General features: G+C 36.0%; 1 protein-coding gene across 4 annotated transcripts in view; it reads right to left on the bottom strand.

The window, feature by feature from the left end:
- The window catches only part of COL24A1 (collagen type XXIV alpha 1 chain), a 313,443-nt gene that overhangs the window by 37,888 nt on the left and 257,436 nt on the right, over positions 1–18,119 (bottom strand). For all 4 annotated transcript variants that reach the window (XM_031465514.2, XM_064493377.1, XM_064493376.1 and 1 more), the window contains 4 exons: positions 4,989–5,096; positions 3,275–3,382; positions 3,129–3,182; positions 2,520–2,582 (listed from right to left, as the gene is read on the bottom strand). In XM_031465514.2, coding sequence (XP_031321374.2) covers positions 2,520–2,582; positions 3,129–3,182; positions 3,275–3,382; positions 4,989–5,096 — 333 coding nt within the window. The remainder of the gene's footprint in view (positions 1–2,519; positions 2,583–3,128; positions 3,183–3,274; positions 3,383–4,988; positions 5,097–18,119) is intronic.

Below are 18,119 nucleotides of genomic sequence, written 5' to 3'. Positions count from 1 at the left end.
TCATCAGTAAAATATGAATGCCTACTTCATAGGTCCTCTGTGAGAATTAAATGTGAAAAACAATTTGGAGAGTGTAAGCTATTATTTGATTATGAAGGTAACCTTGAATAAGCCCAAACTGGTCAACGCCCAAACTAAGGATGAAGCCCATCATTTCTTAATGAACACAAAGTACCTGTCTTAGTTATTTTTCTTCAACCGCCACTCCCAATGGCTACAAATTTCAGTCTTTCTAGTTCGACTTGGAATATATAAATGTAGATATCTAACAGGCTTTTTCTTTGTCCACCTCTTGCCAAGGTACATAAAGTACTATTAATTTAGACAATTATAATGCCATGCAGATGGCTTGGACAGATATGTTTAATATTAAGTTGGCTTAGAATGAGGGAAATTACTTGAGACTCTAAAAAGTAAATCTAGTAAGATCACTTTTAAACATGAAGATCTACTTTAAGTGATAATTTTAAAATATGGTACCCAAATCTCAAAGTTCAAGAGACTTGATTTTTAACCTAATCAATATATATCTTCTAGATTGGCTTATCACTGAAAAAAAAAGTCAAGAAAGCTTTAATCTAACAAATTTGGCCATGATCTGACTCTCTGAAATAATTATTTGCTTAAAAAATGTAGAGGTAAACATGAACTCTAGAAAGAGTAGATCCAAAGAACCAAAAATTATCTATTTTTATCTAAATGTGTCCAAAAGATGAGGTGCTATGGTTTTAATGGTTGGTACCTAAATACATCTTTGAAATGGAAGATAATTAATCCAGATTTCCTACTTCAATTATTTTATTTAACCATCAAATATTTATTGATTATTGAGCAAGAACTAAGCACTTAGGCCACTTAATATTCATTTTACTTTCTAATTATGCAATTAGCAAGCAACCTCTAACATACAATTCAGTCAGTTAGATGTGGATTCAAATTCTGGTTCTTCTACGTACTAGCCATATATGGCCTTCAGCAAATTACTTTCCAGAGATTTAGTTTCCCTACCAGTAAAATGGGGATAACAGGATCTCTCACAGGAGTTTTTACCAGAATTAAATAACGCGGATATAAACTGAACACCAGTACCTGGTATATAATAGTTTTTTGCTAAATATTAACCTAGCAAGACTTTTCACTGGTCTCTATAAAGGAATATCTGCACTTACAAATTAATATTTGTGAGCTAGTTACTGTAACTTTGCTACTGGAAAGCTGGTAAAATTTCTGTAGCTGCAAAGCAGGATAAGCTCAGACCCTGGCTTACAGAGACAGAGTCCTTGGTATGATTCTACTTAAGATGGGCTGGACAGGCAGCCAACTTCTCTTGGACAGTATTACGAAAAGATTTAATTAACTGAGAACTTAATAAAATTAGCATGAATGAATTTACTAACTGGGAAACTTGATATATGTAGGGACCTAAAAGCAGTATTTATTACAGAGAAACCTATCCATATATAACCCATCTGTCGATGATCAAGAATTGGACTTTACATAAAAGCACCAATTTCCCATGGTTCTTCAGACATCATAAACATAACTAATAAGTTTGCACCTGCAGAAATGCTGAGAGGAGCTTTTAAATAAACATTTCCCATGACAACATTGCTCTCTGTATTATGGAAAATAATTTATTCTAAGAGTTACAGAAGTGGTGTAGGATTTCAAAAATCTGACTTTTCATTTACTAGATAGCGGTTTTCAGTTGTGAAGTTCTCCTTCAAGATTCCTTCCCCCTACGTCTGAACCGCGCTCCTCCTTCCTCTGCACTCTCTCCATCCCGGCCTCAGCAGCTCCTGTTAGTCGCAGAGGTGAGACTACTACAGTCAAATCAATGCTTTGACGTTCTATAGCTTTTTTTCCTCTTTAGTTTTATAGATCATCTCATCAATTAGGAGAGTGTGGTTAAACAAAAAAGCAAGCAAACAAGCAAAAACAATAACCAGGACCAACTGGTGACTTACCTATCCTATTTATGTTCTCTACAGTTTGCAGTTCCAGGCACTAAACAGCTAATGGGAGTTCTTCAGAGCCCTGATCTTTCCAACTCTAAGTAGTGTCTCATCACTCTCTGGGGACACCTACCCCTGAGCAGAGGAAACACAGCTTCTAGGAAACATTTTTCAAAGTATGGTCTGAGGAGCTCTGGTCATAGGCAAGCCTCCTCCAGGTGGTGCATGGCGGTGGTGTCTAGTCTCTGGTTATATTATTGCTTATAACAAGAAACTCCTTTGTTTTTGCTTCTGGTATGAGTTAATAAATACATTAACCAGTAGTCATATTCATTCTTACCTTTTACTAAGTAAGAACTGGGAAGTATGGGTGGACTCTGGGGGCTTTTGCTCAAAATAACGAACTGAAAAAGGCTGAGAATCTCTGCACGTGTTCTAATGAGTTTCTATCTTAAAAGCCATTTTATTAATTTGGAGTAAGTTAATTTTAGAGTTTGTAACCCCAGTTCCTACAATCAGCAAAGAACCATAATTTCTGGGCAGGCAGAATGACTTTATACTTACCCTCCGTCCAGTAGGACCTTTAGGACCTGATATTCCGGCAATGCCAGCATCTCCCTCAGGACCCTAGAAATACAATAAAAAAACCCCAAAAGTCAAAAATACGAACATTTTACAAATGAGATAATCTTGTACCAACCTATCAAGAATTGGTTCTTAAAAAATGGAATGTGATAGTTAATGATGTACAGGCTAAAATATTTTGGAGGGATTTGTACTGAGGTCTGATTTACTTCGAAAAACACCAAAAATGGGTTGAGAGAGGGATAGATAGATGGACAGGTACATAATGAAGCAAGTAGATTAAAGTGTTACGGTAGAATCTAGGTGGCATGAGTGTTTACTCCTCTCAGCTTTACTGATGGTTTGAAATTGTTCATAATAAAATGGGAAAACAGAGTAAGAGGAGACGAAAGCAAATTATTCAATAAAACTGCTAGGAAAATATATAGCTCCATAAGTTGTAAAATTAACGTACTCAAAACTCAAATATTTTACTGTACCAACTGAAATTTTGCAGATTAAAAAAAAGCTCAAGTCAAAGACAAAATTTATTTCAGTATCTTTTTTTTCTAGATAGTTAGAAGACCAGCAGAAAATATGTACACATACTTTGGGGCCTGGGAATCCCTGAAAACCTGTCAATCCTTGAACACCATGTTCTCCCTGCAATGTGAATAGATACGATAATCATTATCGTACGATGGTGACCTGGTCTGTAGAATAAGTGCTTAATGAATTTCTGAGTTGGCACATACTGGCTGCCCTTTCATGCCAGGCTCTCCACATGGTCCTTGATCACCTTGTGCTCCTCGGTGACCTCTTTTACCTTGAATTCCAGGTTGACCAGGTAGCCCTTGTTCACCCTGTGCACACACACACAAAAAAAGTGATCTTGACTTTAGAACCTATAAACATATTGGCTTTTAAATGAAATCCAAATACTGGCCCATCTTTAGACATAGTACAAGGCACTGGGGAAGTCAAAATCTGCACAGTCATTCTCCCCACCAATATTTTCCACATACATAATATTTGATTACAATAAACAAGAAGAGTGGCAGTAGGGAAAGAGAATTCCAGAGATTGTGGTCATGACTGTGGAAAGAGGAGGGAAGGAGGCCTGCTCAAGTAGGAGGAAGAGAGTGGGGCTACAGAGAGAGTGGTGAGGGTGAGGTATGTGTGGGGGTGTTTGCAAGAGATGGAACTGGTATTTTATTTCAATTGAAATTATTTTGCTGTGTTCTCCTTACCATACAGAGATGATTCAGCCATCTGATACCAGAAACAGAGCAGGGGATCTTCTGAAGTGTGAACCATGGTTTTTGCCATGATTATCTTTTCAATTACATCATTAAGAAATTTCCCATTGTCTGTTTCCCAAGATTCCTTTGATTATGAACCCTCTTTACCCCCTAAAAGTTCACTTTAAAGATACAGTTAATTATCATTATTTTATTTTCAAAAGTCAAGTCTTTTTAAAATTTATTTTATTTTGTTTTTTGAAATGAGACTTGCAATAGCTTTTACCATTTCTAAAAATAAACTTAGGAAGCAGGTGGAGTTTATAGACAGATTAATGAAAAACGATGCTTGGTAGACTTTGACCAAAGAGCTCTAAGATTCGCAAACTATCCTTCACTGTTTTGAGATAAAGATACAGCTTTGGAAAGTGGGGATATTTCTTATTTCTTTTCCTGATTTTAGCATCTGCTCAGTTATCTTGCATTTTAGTGAAAAGGGAGATTCATGGTATAAACATCCACAGAAAGGCTCAAATTCATTTTCATTTTACCCATATGGATCAGAATACATCAAAATTCTGTAGAAGTGGAACTCTGAAAGCCAAATTAAGAGGTAATAATGATGAAGGTGCCAGTGTCTTAATCCTAGTCTTTTATGAAATAGTATTATTGGACTAATCTCTTAGTTATCTGGGTCAAATTTGCATTGAGATATTTCTAAGAGAGCTTTTGTATGGAAAGCCTGCTGACATGTGTCAGTACTCCATGCAGTGAATGTTAAGGCAAGACTTAATCACCATCATTTTGACTTTAAGAAATAGTCTGTACTCCTGTCACATTTTTTAATTGGTTGGTTAGGTTCAGACTTCGAGGAACAGGCAGTGTTATCTGGGAGAGTATGTAAACCGAAGTAAATAAGACTTCTCTGTTTTAGAGGATAAGGTGGATGACAGAGAGGGAATAAGAACCAAAATGAGTCAAAATGCATTTTTTAAAGCATCACCAGTCCCGGGTTAATGAATTGTTTTGGCAAATTACATGCCCTGCGGCTGTCGCGGGAGATGGCTATGTCAAGGTCTCATACTTTCCTTTCTTCCTAATGTGGTTTTATTATTAACCAAATTTTATTAAAAGCTATTAATCTTACCATACTATGACCTAGCCAATAAACTCAGATCCAGAAAGGATGGTCAATACTGCTCACCCATCAGAACCAACATGAACTTACCTTCAGGCCTAGAACTCCTGGGCTTCCTGGCAGGCCTGATGAGCCCTTTGCTCCTCGAGGACCTGGAGACCCAGCCAGTCCTGCTCTTCCTGGGCTGCCTCTGATGCCCTAAATAACACAGATAAGAAATGAAGACTGGGGCAGTTCCTAGGAAATCTATCCAGAGGCTCAATAAATGATGGAAGGGTTGGTGTTTAGAAAGGCTGCTGCTGACACACTGCCCAGGTTTCAGACTTACCCTGGGCTTCTTTCCCAAATGAGCGAAATGTTAAATGATGTTTTGGCTCACCTAAAATTTCTAATTATAGTTAATGTAATGGTCTTGGTTTTTTAAATAAAAATATAGAAGCCGTACAAAGTCCACCAGTATTTTCTGACTTAAGTAGCCTAGAGATGAAGTACGTTTATGTATCCTAACTTTTTATGTTATACTCTAGTGAGCATGGCGACTCTAATACCTGATTAATGTACCCTTAAGAAGAATATTCTGCTCGATGTCAACTAGACTTATTGTGGTCATTACTTCTCAATACATACAAATATTACATCACTATATTATACACTTGAAACTAGTATGTCAATTATCATATTAAAAAATAATATTCTACTTTTCAATCACACATGATTCCAGACAGTTTACTACAAATAGTTTGATTGGGAAAAAAGTTAAGCAAGCAAACAGTATTTCCTCAAAGCCAAATCCTAAAACAAGGTTGCTAAACTATGGTTTGCAAGCCGAATCCAGTCCATCCCGTTTATGTAGAGATCATGAGCTAAGAATAGTTTACATTATATTATTTTCATATGTTGAAAAAAATCAAAAGAAGAATAATATTTCAAGGTGTGGAAATTATACGAAATTAGAATTCCGTATCTATAAATAAAGGTTTATTGGCACACAGCCATGCTCATTCATTTATACACTGTCTGTGGCTGTTCTGTGCTATAATGGCAGAGTCCATTAGTGGCAGGAACTGTGTAAAGCACTCATTGCTTCCCACTGCTGCTTGTTGCACTGCAAATTTCCATGATGCAATTATAACTTGACAGTGTTGAACATATATTGACTTACTGTGAGATTTTATTTATTATCAGTGCATATCGGTTGTATCAAGACAAAAAGAAAAAAGTGGCTTTGAATTAAGGCACAGCAGAATGTGAATTATTTTGTGATCAAATCAGATGTCAAAACTTTATGTTCATTATGCAATGACACTGTAGTTAGTGCTAGAAAATATACAATATACAGCAACATAATCAGACCAAGCACCTGACACAATAGTCTTACCTCCCAGAAGTATAATAGTTAGAAAAATTAGGAAATTTAAAATGGAGTATTTTATCACAACAAAAATTCTTCAAAAAATATGAAGATGAAATTGCAACTAAAGTTATGCTTCTGAGTGGTTCATTTGTTAGTCCAACAAGGAAAGTCACTTACTAATAGATTTAATTAAATTGTGCAACAAAAATAAACTTGTTTGTTAGTCTTTTGGCAAGAATAGTTGCTTGAAATGTTGGGGACATGGGAGCAGAATCAACAGTCAATTAAAAGTGAGGTGGGTGGGGAGGGTATAGCTCAGCAGTTCAGTGTGTGCTTAGCATGCACGAGGTGCTGAGTTCAATCCCCAGTGCCTCTGTTAGAAGCAAAAATCCAAACCGAGGCAAATGCTTTCAGGTGGTTTCCCTTGCCTCTTGATGAGTCAGTAAGTGTTAGTAATACTATTCAGTCATTTATTTGAGCAGTTAATGCTGGGTTTGAAGTGCCTGAAGAATTAATCTGTATGAATAGTTTTGGAGTGGCTGTAGGGGAGAATATTTTCAAGTAAGTTAAAATATTAAATCAGTACAACCTGATTGGAATCTGCTACAATGTGACAAAACTAACAGCAGTGGATTGGGAAAAGACTTACTAGACAAACTAACAAAACTAGTGAAAATGTTAAGGTATTCAGAGCTATGAATGTTCACTACATTATTCACTATCAGGTACTCTGAGAAAAGCACTTGAATCCAGCATATGTTATGGAGCCAGTAGTGTCAGGAGTGAACTCCATTGACTCGTAAGTTTAACCTTCATTGGTTCTGTGAATTTTTTCATCAAAATAAAAACTGAATATCCTGACTATCATGCAGCAGTTTGATGGCTTAGCAGGGATAAAGCTTTACTGAGATTTTTGAGACTAAGACTGAAGTTTTCTCGAGTGAGAGCTGCCCTCAACTCTCTTACTGAATGATACGTGACTTTTGAAATTAGATTTTGCTGCAGGCTTATTTAATGTTTATTTATGAGTTCATCCAAAACTTGCAAGCCAAAATAGTGCTCACATGTGAAACATAGACTATGATAAAGTCATTTCGATGAAAACTAATGTTTGAATCACAAGCAATGTCAAGTAGCTTTCTACACTTCCCTTGCTGTCAAAAATTAAAACAAGAAGTGAGATCTTCATTTTGACACAAATTTGCAGTGGGTGGATTTTCTGAGCTCAAACAGTTTCAGCAACATTTTTCAGACCTAGATGCAAGAAATTTCTACATTTAAAAATCCGTTTAACTGTTTAGTTGAGAATTTTCTACTTAAACTTCAATTAAAATGACTAACCTACCATGTAATGACATGCTAAAAGGCAAATACCGAGAGAAGACTCTAACAGAGTTTTATAAAATCCTTCCAAGCAATGAATAGACTCAATTAAAATCATATGCTCATGCATTGCAGTATTTGGCAGTACACATCTGTGTGAAAGAATTTTCAAAGATGAAATATGTAAAATATGCAGAATTTCATTATAAGTCAGCATTAACAAATGAAATTTTGATGGGAAACTGTAATAAGCTAAATGTTATCCCCTTTGCAAAAAAAATTCCACTTCATTAGTAGACTTACATCACAAACATTTTTAATAAATTAATATATTTTAACTTTTATAAATAAACATTTTGTGACAATTTCTTTCTTGTTATGTAAGTTCTTAAGTAATAGCCTTGATTTTGCCTTTTACCTTGCAAACTCTAGAAGAGTTACTAATATTTGCAGAAAGATGTTGCTACCCCTTGTTCTAGGGGATAATTGCTACTCTCTGAGTTGATTCCTGGGATACTAAATTGAGTTGTACAACAGTTCTTCCAAGCATTTAACAATACTTGTTGAATATCATCTATGTGTAAAGGAAGTTACCATGGGAAGCCCTGTGGGGAATACAAATATAAATAAGATGTGGTTTTGATTTTTAAGAAGCTTAAAGTTAAGTGAAAAAGACTAATATATAAATAGTTATAATTAAGACAGAAATGTAAAAAAATAAAAAGGACCAGATGAGAAGGGAGATTTAAAGTAAATACTAGAGAGGTTCTAAAGAGTGGAAGTTACCTTTGGTGCTAATCAGAAAAGGAATTACTGAGAAGGTTAGGTTAACTGATCATAAGGTAAAGGTATTTCCCTTAAAGTTTTAAATGTGGTAGGAGAGATGATTGGCTCAAGATAGGCTACAGTTACTTCTGTGAAAGGCTTGCTTGGGAGAATGGGATTTAAACAGTAAATTTTGAATTTAATGCTAAAGCTTTTTTTCTCTTTTTAAAAATATTTCCTCTAAATTACCACATATTGTTTCATACTCTTAATGATGGTAAAAAATATACATATATAAAAATTACCTTTTCTAAGTAGATTTTCATGATCACAAAACTCATTAAAATAATGAATAAAACTCTGATATCACAAGGCGCCATGTACTATGCTTGTGCTTACAGGGAGATACCCACAGGATGTAGGATCACATTCTTTAGCTTGACCTTTAAATTTCTTTTTGTCCTAATCAACATCAACCATTTTCTCTTTCATCATTTCTCTACATTAGGGCTCTCAATACAGGTAAGGAACCATTAGGAGGACAAAATCTTTATAGAGGGAGGGAGGAACAGAGGAGGCAAAGACAGAGAGAAGGAGGGAGGGAGAGAGAGAGAGATCCACATTGTGGACTTAGGATCCAGGTGGCATGGTTCATCCATGTTGCTTGCACCTTATCCTAAGTGTATTGACCTACGTTAGTTCTTTCCCCTTGCTTCTTGCTATGTGTTTTACTTTGATTTGATTTAATATGGTCTGTCAACCTTTTGGTTCCATAGCTCTGAGATAGATTACCTGGTCGTGTACTTTCCAAATGAATGATGAGAATCTGGAGACATGAGATGGTGCCATTTTCCTTTATGGAGGCACAAAGGAAAGCAAATCCACAGTCACCTGAGACTTTGGGATAGAGAATTTCAAAAATGTTCAGGGAAGACATAAGTGTTATACCAACGGCCAGGATTCTAACAGGAATGTGACTACAGTAAAAGCAAGTTTTAAAAACAAAATTCTTATGAACAGTGTCTTTCCCAATAAAAACAAAAAGAGTTTAAAAGACATGAAGATACCAATGACCTGGATTCTAAAAGAACATAAATAAAAGAAGAAAGGACACATAAGCAAGGAAAAAAAAAAAAAAACGAAAAGTAGCTCCATAATTAAACTAGGGGAAAAGCTGTAAAATAGGGATCAATGTAAGAATTTTTCAAAAAAAAAATAGTGGATTGTCTTTCAAGGCCGAGCATATCCTATCTCCGGATGTATTAGAGAGCTAGTGGATGTCACACGGAGAGGTCACGTACCACGTGACAGATTGCCTGAGATGACCTCAACGTTCCACAGTTTTAAAATAGTACCACTTTACCTCACTTTACTTGTAATTTTAGGTATTTTTTAAGATCTTTACTCTCAAAAAAAATGTATCTTTTGGTTGATACATAGACAATGGACATTCAGAGACTGCTAAACACTCCTGAAGTCAGTAAGTATTTTTGGTTGAGAATAATAAAGACCATATGATCATAGTCCTTAGGGTTAACACTACACTAGAAACTTCATTTTATTTGCAGTGCTATCAGACATTTAACAGAACACAATAAATATGTTCTAAATCATTTACTGTTCACGCTGGTTTCTTAGAGAGAAATCTGAGGAAAGTAGCAGAGTGTTCTGTACAGAGTTCCAAATAACGCTTCATACAAGCAGAGAACAAACATTTCTTATTATGAATACACAGATGGATGAGTAATTCTGCTTTCAAGAGAAACAGATGCTAATCCTTAGGAATTCTTTCCAGTGTCTTCTAAATGATTTGTTTAAAACCAATCACAAAGGGTAAGTCATTCTGAGCAAATTTTAAAAAGTAAATAAATCAGAATTATTAGTTTGTTCAGAGATGCTGAAACCAGTCAAAAAGTTTACCTGAGTCTTTAAAAAGTTAATAAAAATGATAAGAGTACATGATGTCTCATGGCCAGAAACTTCTATTATGCTCAGATAGGAGACAGTCTCCCTGCTGAAACTGGTTTTCACTCTGCAGGAAAGTGTCAGTTTTGATGGGACTGAACCTTATGGCTGCTTAAGCCTTTGGATTCTAGGGGAATAAATACTTGGATCAGAAATGACAGTAACATCAACCACAACTACAAGAGTTACTTTTTACTGAGTGTCTTCTTTGTATCAGAAACTGTAACAGCAATGTGGCTGTACCATTTTATTCAAACTAACGTCAGTTAAGGAAAGAAAAGGAAGTTGCTTTTTGCTTTGACTTTCCTGTGGGGAAAGGAAGGATTAGTTCAGGTATACATCTGCCTTTATCCTGGAACTAAGTGGAAACTGGTAAGAAAACTGGAGTTATCTGCACACACTGGAGGGCAGACATTGAAACAATTTTGCAACAGTGATGACTGGTTTGCATTTAATAGTGAAACACACAAAAGAGAATGTCATCTGTTTGTATTCCCCAGGCTCTTTGGTTTAGCTGTCTTGTTCTCATTAGAATCGAAATAAATATAGTAAGAAATAAGAAAGAAATAGAATATGTTAAATTAAAGGCAATGATAGAAATCCACATTTTAAAGAGGATTAGCAAAGGAATACTATCTTTAGAAAATTATGCTGAAGAAAATCATAAATTTTTTATGTTAATTTCACTGATTTCTCAATAGTAGAATAATAAATTTTAAAATTTATTTATTTATTTTATTTTCTTTGGGGGTGGGTAGTTTATTTATTTATTTATTTTAATGGAGGTACTGGGGATTGAACCCAGGACCTCGTACATGCTAAGGACACCCTCCCAGACTGACAAATTGAAAACAACACTGAACTTCAAATTAATTGATGTTTTTATTTAAAATAAAATTGCTAGGCAAACAGTTCTTTCCTTTCCCCACTACCAAGCACCTTCCTCTGTGCTCATAGCATATGTTTATATAGCTACCTATTGTATAAGATAGTAACTAAAACTAATTTACTTTCTATAGTACAAAAAAAAAAATCCAATGACCTAAATTTTTTTTGCATTATTAAGCAACGTTAGTACAATATTTTTAAAACCAGAAAACCAGTGGGTTATAAAAATAATCCTTTGCTTCCTTTACTCCAAGCAACTAAAAACACTTCTGTTTAAGTAGGAATTTCTCATTTTATTTGGCTTACTAAATATATCCTTTGTAGGAAAGAACTGGCTGTTTAAAAATCTGTGGGATAATAATTATTAGGTGATTATATGCAAGACTACATTATACATAAATAATATCACATTCATAACATTTTCCTGCATGGGCAATCATAAATAATGTGGCCAAATGTTATAAATAAGATTTATGAATGAGCAGTATACTAAGGTGAGGAGGTAACCTTAGCATTGAATTGCTAAACATATTAAAGCTTATGGAACTTGGAGTGCGACTGAAGCAAGTCTTAAAGTAGTGAAGACATGTCTGGCTTAGGTCCATTCCCAAGAGCATACACAACTCACTCTTGTTCAGCTGTAATGCATACAGGCATTTTGACACTGTATTGCCTCACGGAAATTGTTACATATTTTCATAGAACAATTGGTGGTTTATCATTCTTGCAAAATGGACAGTGTTGTAATCGACCCCTATAGGGCCTTCCCAGGACAGACCCCTCCCCCATATCCTCTGCTGTGGCTCCTCTCTGAAGTATCCAGATAACTGTATCTTAGGCATTTTTCAGATGCTAAAAACCACCACCAAATGGAAGAAATGAATTAACAGTGCGGAAAATATTGTCATCAGTGACCATCTGGTATTTGTAATGGTGTTGGTAACTGTATAATAGTTTAAAGAGTTTTTCTTGTGCCTTTGCTGACCAGAGTTAGGCTGGAGAGGAGTGGTGGTGGGCTTGGGTGGCCTGCCAAACCTCCTCAGGATGCTGCATGCAGGAATCACGTACAGTGCCCTGGCTTTGCCCCTGAAACCTCAGAAATGGCAGCTGGGATTCTGTTTTCTGTATCTTGTTGTTCATAACTAGCCCCAACTGTACATGTCTGCAGTTATTTTTTAGTCCCTTGTGGTTTCTTTGTATTCTGCTGTTCGAGGTACAGGTCCCAGGCTGTGCAAACACTATAGCAAGAGGTCTCAGGCCTCAGCCTGCCTAAAATGCTAGAAGCATATATCAGCCTGACTTTATACTGCATAAGTTTTTCTCTAGAGCACTTTTTCACAGACCCCTTTACTAAGCACCCTTTGTTCTAGGCACAAGAATATTAGGATATTCCCAAAGCTGGAGGTAAACATCATGCCCAGCTGAAGGAAGAGGAGCTTTGCATTTGCAAAAACAATAACTTTGGAACAATTTGTTACCCTGTATGCAATCTCTATGAAAACCAGCATGCTCCTTGAACTCTTGAACTTTTACTATAAACCCCCCTACCTTCTCTCCCCAGCAGGATCACAGTCTTGGAGGCATTAGTCTACTGTGATCTCCTTTGCCTGGCAAAAAAAAAAAACAAAACCAAAAACTGCCTTTTCTACTTCATCTAAAACTGTCCTCAAGTCTTGATTTGGTATGGAGTCCAAGTTTTGGCAACAATGTTCAAATGCCACTATAATATTGGACAAAATTAATGTATCCTATGAAATCTTCTTTACCCAGGTCTCAGTGCATAATCAGTGTACTAACAGGGACTGGAGGAGGATTTTTCATCCATACTTTGACTCTTAGTATGACTAGGCTCATACTGCTGTAAAGAAATGAATGTCCATCCTTTATTTCAAAAATAACAAATCTATACCCATACTATCTTATTTGATCCTCTGATAATACTATTAACATGCCAAGCTTTTTTCTGACTGCAGGTTTGTTCATTTTGGTTCCTTCACATGGCAAGTTCTTCCCTCATTCTTTAAATAGTTGGCTCAGTCTTACTTTCCGTCCTCAGCTCAAGTGTAAGCCTTCTCAGTGAGGCCTCTGTAGTCTACCCCAATTATAATCTATTTCCCATTATGCTCCATCTCTAAATATATTTCCCTTTATGCTTTATTTATTTCATAGAATGTACCACAATTTAGAATGACTTGATTTGTTTATAGACTACTACCCAATTTTTAGGTTGATTCATATTAAATTATGATTTTTTTTAAGGTCAAAAATAGTCAAATGTCAGCAATTTCTTGCTGGTCTTTGTATGTTCCATGAGGACATACTTCGCCCTTCTTGTTCACTGCTATCTTCCATAACTCTTGGCTCATATTAAGCACTAAACAAATATTTGTTTACTGAATGTTGGCCTAACCATGAGTATTTATTATTATGAAAAGATAGTAACTAAGTGCACACAGCGTCCTAAGCACTTCACATACAATATCTCATTTGATTCTCATAAAAAGCATATGAACTAGGTATTATTGTACTCACTTTATAGATGATTCTTAACATGTTAAGTAGCTAACACATCTTAATTTTAAACTCAGGTCTGCAAAGTCATAGTTATTATGAAAAGGACATATACTCCTCAGATACTTATTGAACTTCTTCTAGATGAGCCTGACACTGTGCTAAGGAATACAAAGACGAATAAAATATAATCCTAATTCTAGAGAATTTACAAACTCTTGGAGGAGAAAGACATGAAGATCAGTAATTAGTACCCATATGATCCATGCTCTGATGGAATCAGGGTACAGAGCGTACAGAAGTTCAGAGCAGGCATGCTTAACTTTGAAGAGTCCAAGGAAAGCGCCTGAAGGAAGTAACGGTTAAGTAAGTCCTGAAAGATCAAGAAATTGTTCATCCTAAAGTTAGAGGGAAAAATGGAAGAGTTTCCCAAGCAGAGGGAACAGATTACATGTACAAGGCATGAAACAGAGGGAAATACACAGAATTTGGGGCAATGTCTAAGAAATTACTTGACATACTTGAAAAAGTGTAACATAGTGGTTAAGAACATAGGCTCTGAATCTAGATGGTTTATTTTGAATTCTGAGTCTATTATGTGTTGCCTGTGTGACCTTGGGTACGTTACGTAGTCTGAGTCTTAGTTTCCTGTTCTATAAAGTGAAGGTAACAGCTATACCTACTTCATGGGGTTTTGGTGAGAATTAAAGAAGTTCATTTATATTCAGCACCTGAAATAGTGCCTGGCCTGTAGTAAGTATTCAGTAATTGTTCAGTGATTGTTGGACTAAAATGCCCAGCACACATGAAGAGAGAGGTAGAATGTAAGACTGGAAATGTAAACAGAGGCCAGATCATAAAGGAACAACAGTTCACAAAGAGTATGAACTTTATGGGATTTGGAGTCACTGAAGAGTCAACTAGTAAAGTTACATCCTTTAGCAAATCTTTCATTTTGTTGCTTATAAGCAAACAGGCTGAGTTTTCTCTGCTCTGGAAGAGTTCCTAATGAGCAATAAATGGGCCAAAACAAGCAGCAGGGTGGAGAAGAGAGGGAAAGTAGCAATCAGGATAAGCCATAACTGGATTATCAACCTCAGTAATCAAGAGTTGACAGGATTTGCTGAATGTAGATTTGGCCAATGCCAGTGTGTTTCTTTCTCCAAAATATTGTAAGAAAAAGAAATACATCTTCTTAGAAACAGGGTGACCAGCTCACAGACTAGAGAACACACAGCCCAAAGGGGTGCCAAGGCTGCTGGTGTTCCTAGCAGAGGCTTCCATGCTGGTCCTGCTAATCTATGCTTGGATTATGAGTGGGCTGAGGAAGTGTATTCTTCCTTCTTTTACTGGACACAGTCCCCGAGTGGAAAAGCAAAACTTTCAATGTTCTTCTAGGACAAGCATCTCATTTTAGTTGACACTTAAGCCTGTGTTCACCTGACAAAGTGCAAAGTCAAGACTGAAAGGCCTTGATTTGTCCTAAGTCATGTTGTTAGTTTTGTTTCTTTCCCTCTTTTCCAATAACCAATTTCATTAGTTGCAGCAATGAAGAATAAAGACTGGTAAGCCTTCATTTTGATGACAAATGGATTTATGAGCTTTGCAGGGAAAAACTGTTTTCCTTTGTCATAGATGACTGTGGCACTATGCTTATACAGAAGTCCAACTCAATGAAAACAGCATGGTAGACTCATTTACTACAGATGTGCTAAGTTGACTAGTCTCAAAACACTCATTTGTACAAAAGGAAATTCAAAGAGTCAACTGTGAGTCTCCCCAATACTATCCTTCAGTTATAGTCACATGACCTTGAAAAAACATTGAAACTGCAGAGTGAATATGCCAGGAATTCTTTAACTTCTTGGCCACATCAAAAAAAAAAAAAAAAAAAAAAAAAGAAAGAAAGAAAGAAAGAAAGAACATTGTTTAGGAAAATCAGGCGGTTGCATAATGCTAGAAATCCCAGGATAAATATTTTTCTCAGTGGAAAAATCCATCAGTCTTTAAAAGTAAGCCAAGAAACACCATGGTGCCATGATTTAAAAAAAAAAAAAACCACCAGTGGAAAGATGTCCTTATCCTTTGTTGAAAATATTCCAGGGAATTTGTTAGCGTTTATAAACTATATTACTTTCTCTTAAGTAGTTTTTCTATTACCATAGTAGTTTTCAGAAATAATTATCTTAGAAATCACTTTTCTACTGAACCTAATTTCATTGAACAGACTAGTTCCTTATAAAGCACTGTCATTCTAATTTCATATAAAATATTCTACAGAGAGCAGAGACATTTGTAGGAAATATCTGCACATTCATAAATACCAAGAGCATGTGTAAACCTTGGGGTTAAAAGGGGATTCCTCAAGGGAAAGTTATTTTGTTTTTATTTCAATGATTACAAAATGCTTCAATACTCATGACATCCTGATATTCTAAGTATGCATGTAAATTTTTCTAACAGTCTTTGAAAATGTTAAAAAGTAGAAGATGATGAGTTATGATCTGATACCTAATTGCTTACTAATGGAAATACCAGATGACACTCAACTTCATGGCCCTGGAAGGTATACTGTAGCAGTATTCAACATTATTGTAATTCATTTCAATTTTTTACCATAAAATTCAGTAAGCTTTTCATACTAGTCATATATAGAGGGCTATGTGGCTCAGAATCTGTTTTTTTTTTTTTATTTTTTAATGACTCCCAATTAGAAGTAGAATAACTTAGTAAGTGGAGCCAAAATATTCATGTCTTATTGTCTGACCAATTCATACTCAGATTCTCCTTTCCCTTGATTAAATCTTCAGTCTCCATCTCTACCAGGTCCTTATAGCATTTAAATATGATCAAGGTTCTCTCAATTAAAAATAACTTTATACTATCCACAAATGATAAATACTGGAGATGCTGTGGAGAAAAGGGAACCCTCCTACACTGCTGGTGGGAATGCAGTTTAGTGCAGCCATTGTGGAAAACAGTATGGAGATTCCTCAAAAGACTAGGAATAGACTTACCGTATGACCCACGAATCCCACTCCTGGGCTTATATCCAGAAGGAACCCTACTTCAGGATGACACCTGCACCCTAAGGTTCATAGCAGCACTATTTACAATAGCCAAGACATGGAAACAGCCTAAATGTCCATTGACAGGTGACTGGATAAAGTTGTGGTATATTTATACAATGAAATACTATTCAGCTATTAAAAAAATGACAACATAATGCCATTTGCAGCAACATGGATGTCCCAAGAGAATGTCATTCTAAGAGAAGTAAGCCAGAAAGAGAAAGAAAAATACCATATGAGATCACTCATATGTGGAATCTAAAAAAAGAAGATGACAAATAAACTTAAATATAAAACAGAAACAGACTCATAGACATAGAATACACACTTGTGGTTGCTGGGGGAAGTGCTGTGGGAAGGGACTGACTAGGGGTTCGAAATCTGTAGATACTGACAGGTATATATAGAATAGATAAACAAGTTTATACTGTATAGCACAGGGAAATATATACAATATCTTGTGGTAGCTCACGGTGAAAAAGAATGTGACAATGAATGTATGTATGTTCATGTATAACTGAAAAATTGTGCTCTACCCTGGAAATGACACAACATTGTAAACTGATTATAACTCAATAAAATAAAATTAAAAATTAGAAAAAAAATAACTTTATACCTTAATCTCAGTTAATTGTCTAATTATTGCCCTACCTTCTTCAGAGCTGAATTTCTCCATTGAATTGTCTGAATGTCTTGATATCCTCACTGTCCACTGACTCCTCAAGCACTCCAGTGCTGTTTCTGACTCTACTAATCAAGTAAAATGGATATTTGCTGAAGTTACCAATGACTTCCATATACTAAAATGCAGTGGTTATAATTTTATCTTACTAGATTTCTGTATTACGGTCCTTATTTGCAGACACCAGAAACCAATTAAGCAAAAAAGTTACTGAAAAGACATTTAGTAGTTCTTATAATCACAGATAAACCTAGGAAACCAGGTTTGGGAAATGGTAGAATTAAAGGACAGCTAGGCAGCCAGAATTTGGACACTGTGGCTCGCACCACCCCAGCTGCTGGACGTTGACAGCAGTCTTCCCAGGAACTGAGTGCTGCTGATGCTGTTGCCACTGCCACCAGAACAGAACCTCCATTATCCCTGCTGCTGAGTATTACTAACCCCCCAACTGAAGGTGTAGGTGAATAGAAGTGATTGGCTAGGCCTGGGTCATGGGCCTACACCCTTGTTTCAAGGAGGGACTGGAAGGTAAGAGTCTGGAAGTTTTGACTTCTGTAGTAGAAGGTGGCTTCCCACCAAGACTCAAAAAAGAGAGGAAACAAAAACTTCTAAACATAAAAATGGTGTTAAGATACCAAGTAGTCAAAAAACCCCCCAAGACA

This window comes from Camelus dromedarius, chromosome 14, assembly GCF_036321535.1.
Source record: "Camelus dromedarius isolate mCamDro1 chromosome 14, mCamDro1.pat, whole genome shotgun sequence".
Taxonomy (NCBI): Eukaryota; Metazoa; Chordata; class Mammalia; order Artiodactyla; family Camelidae; genus Camelus; species Camelus dromedarius.
The sequence above is the reverse complement of the archived record's forward strand: the minus strand, read 5'-3'. Positions and strand labels throughout refer to the sequence as shown.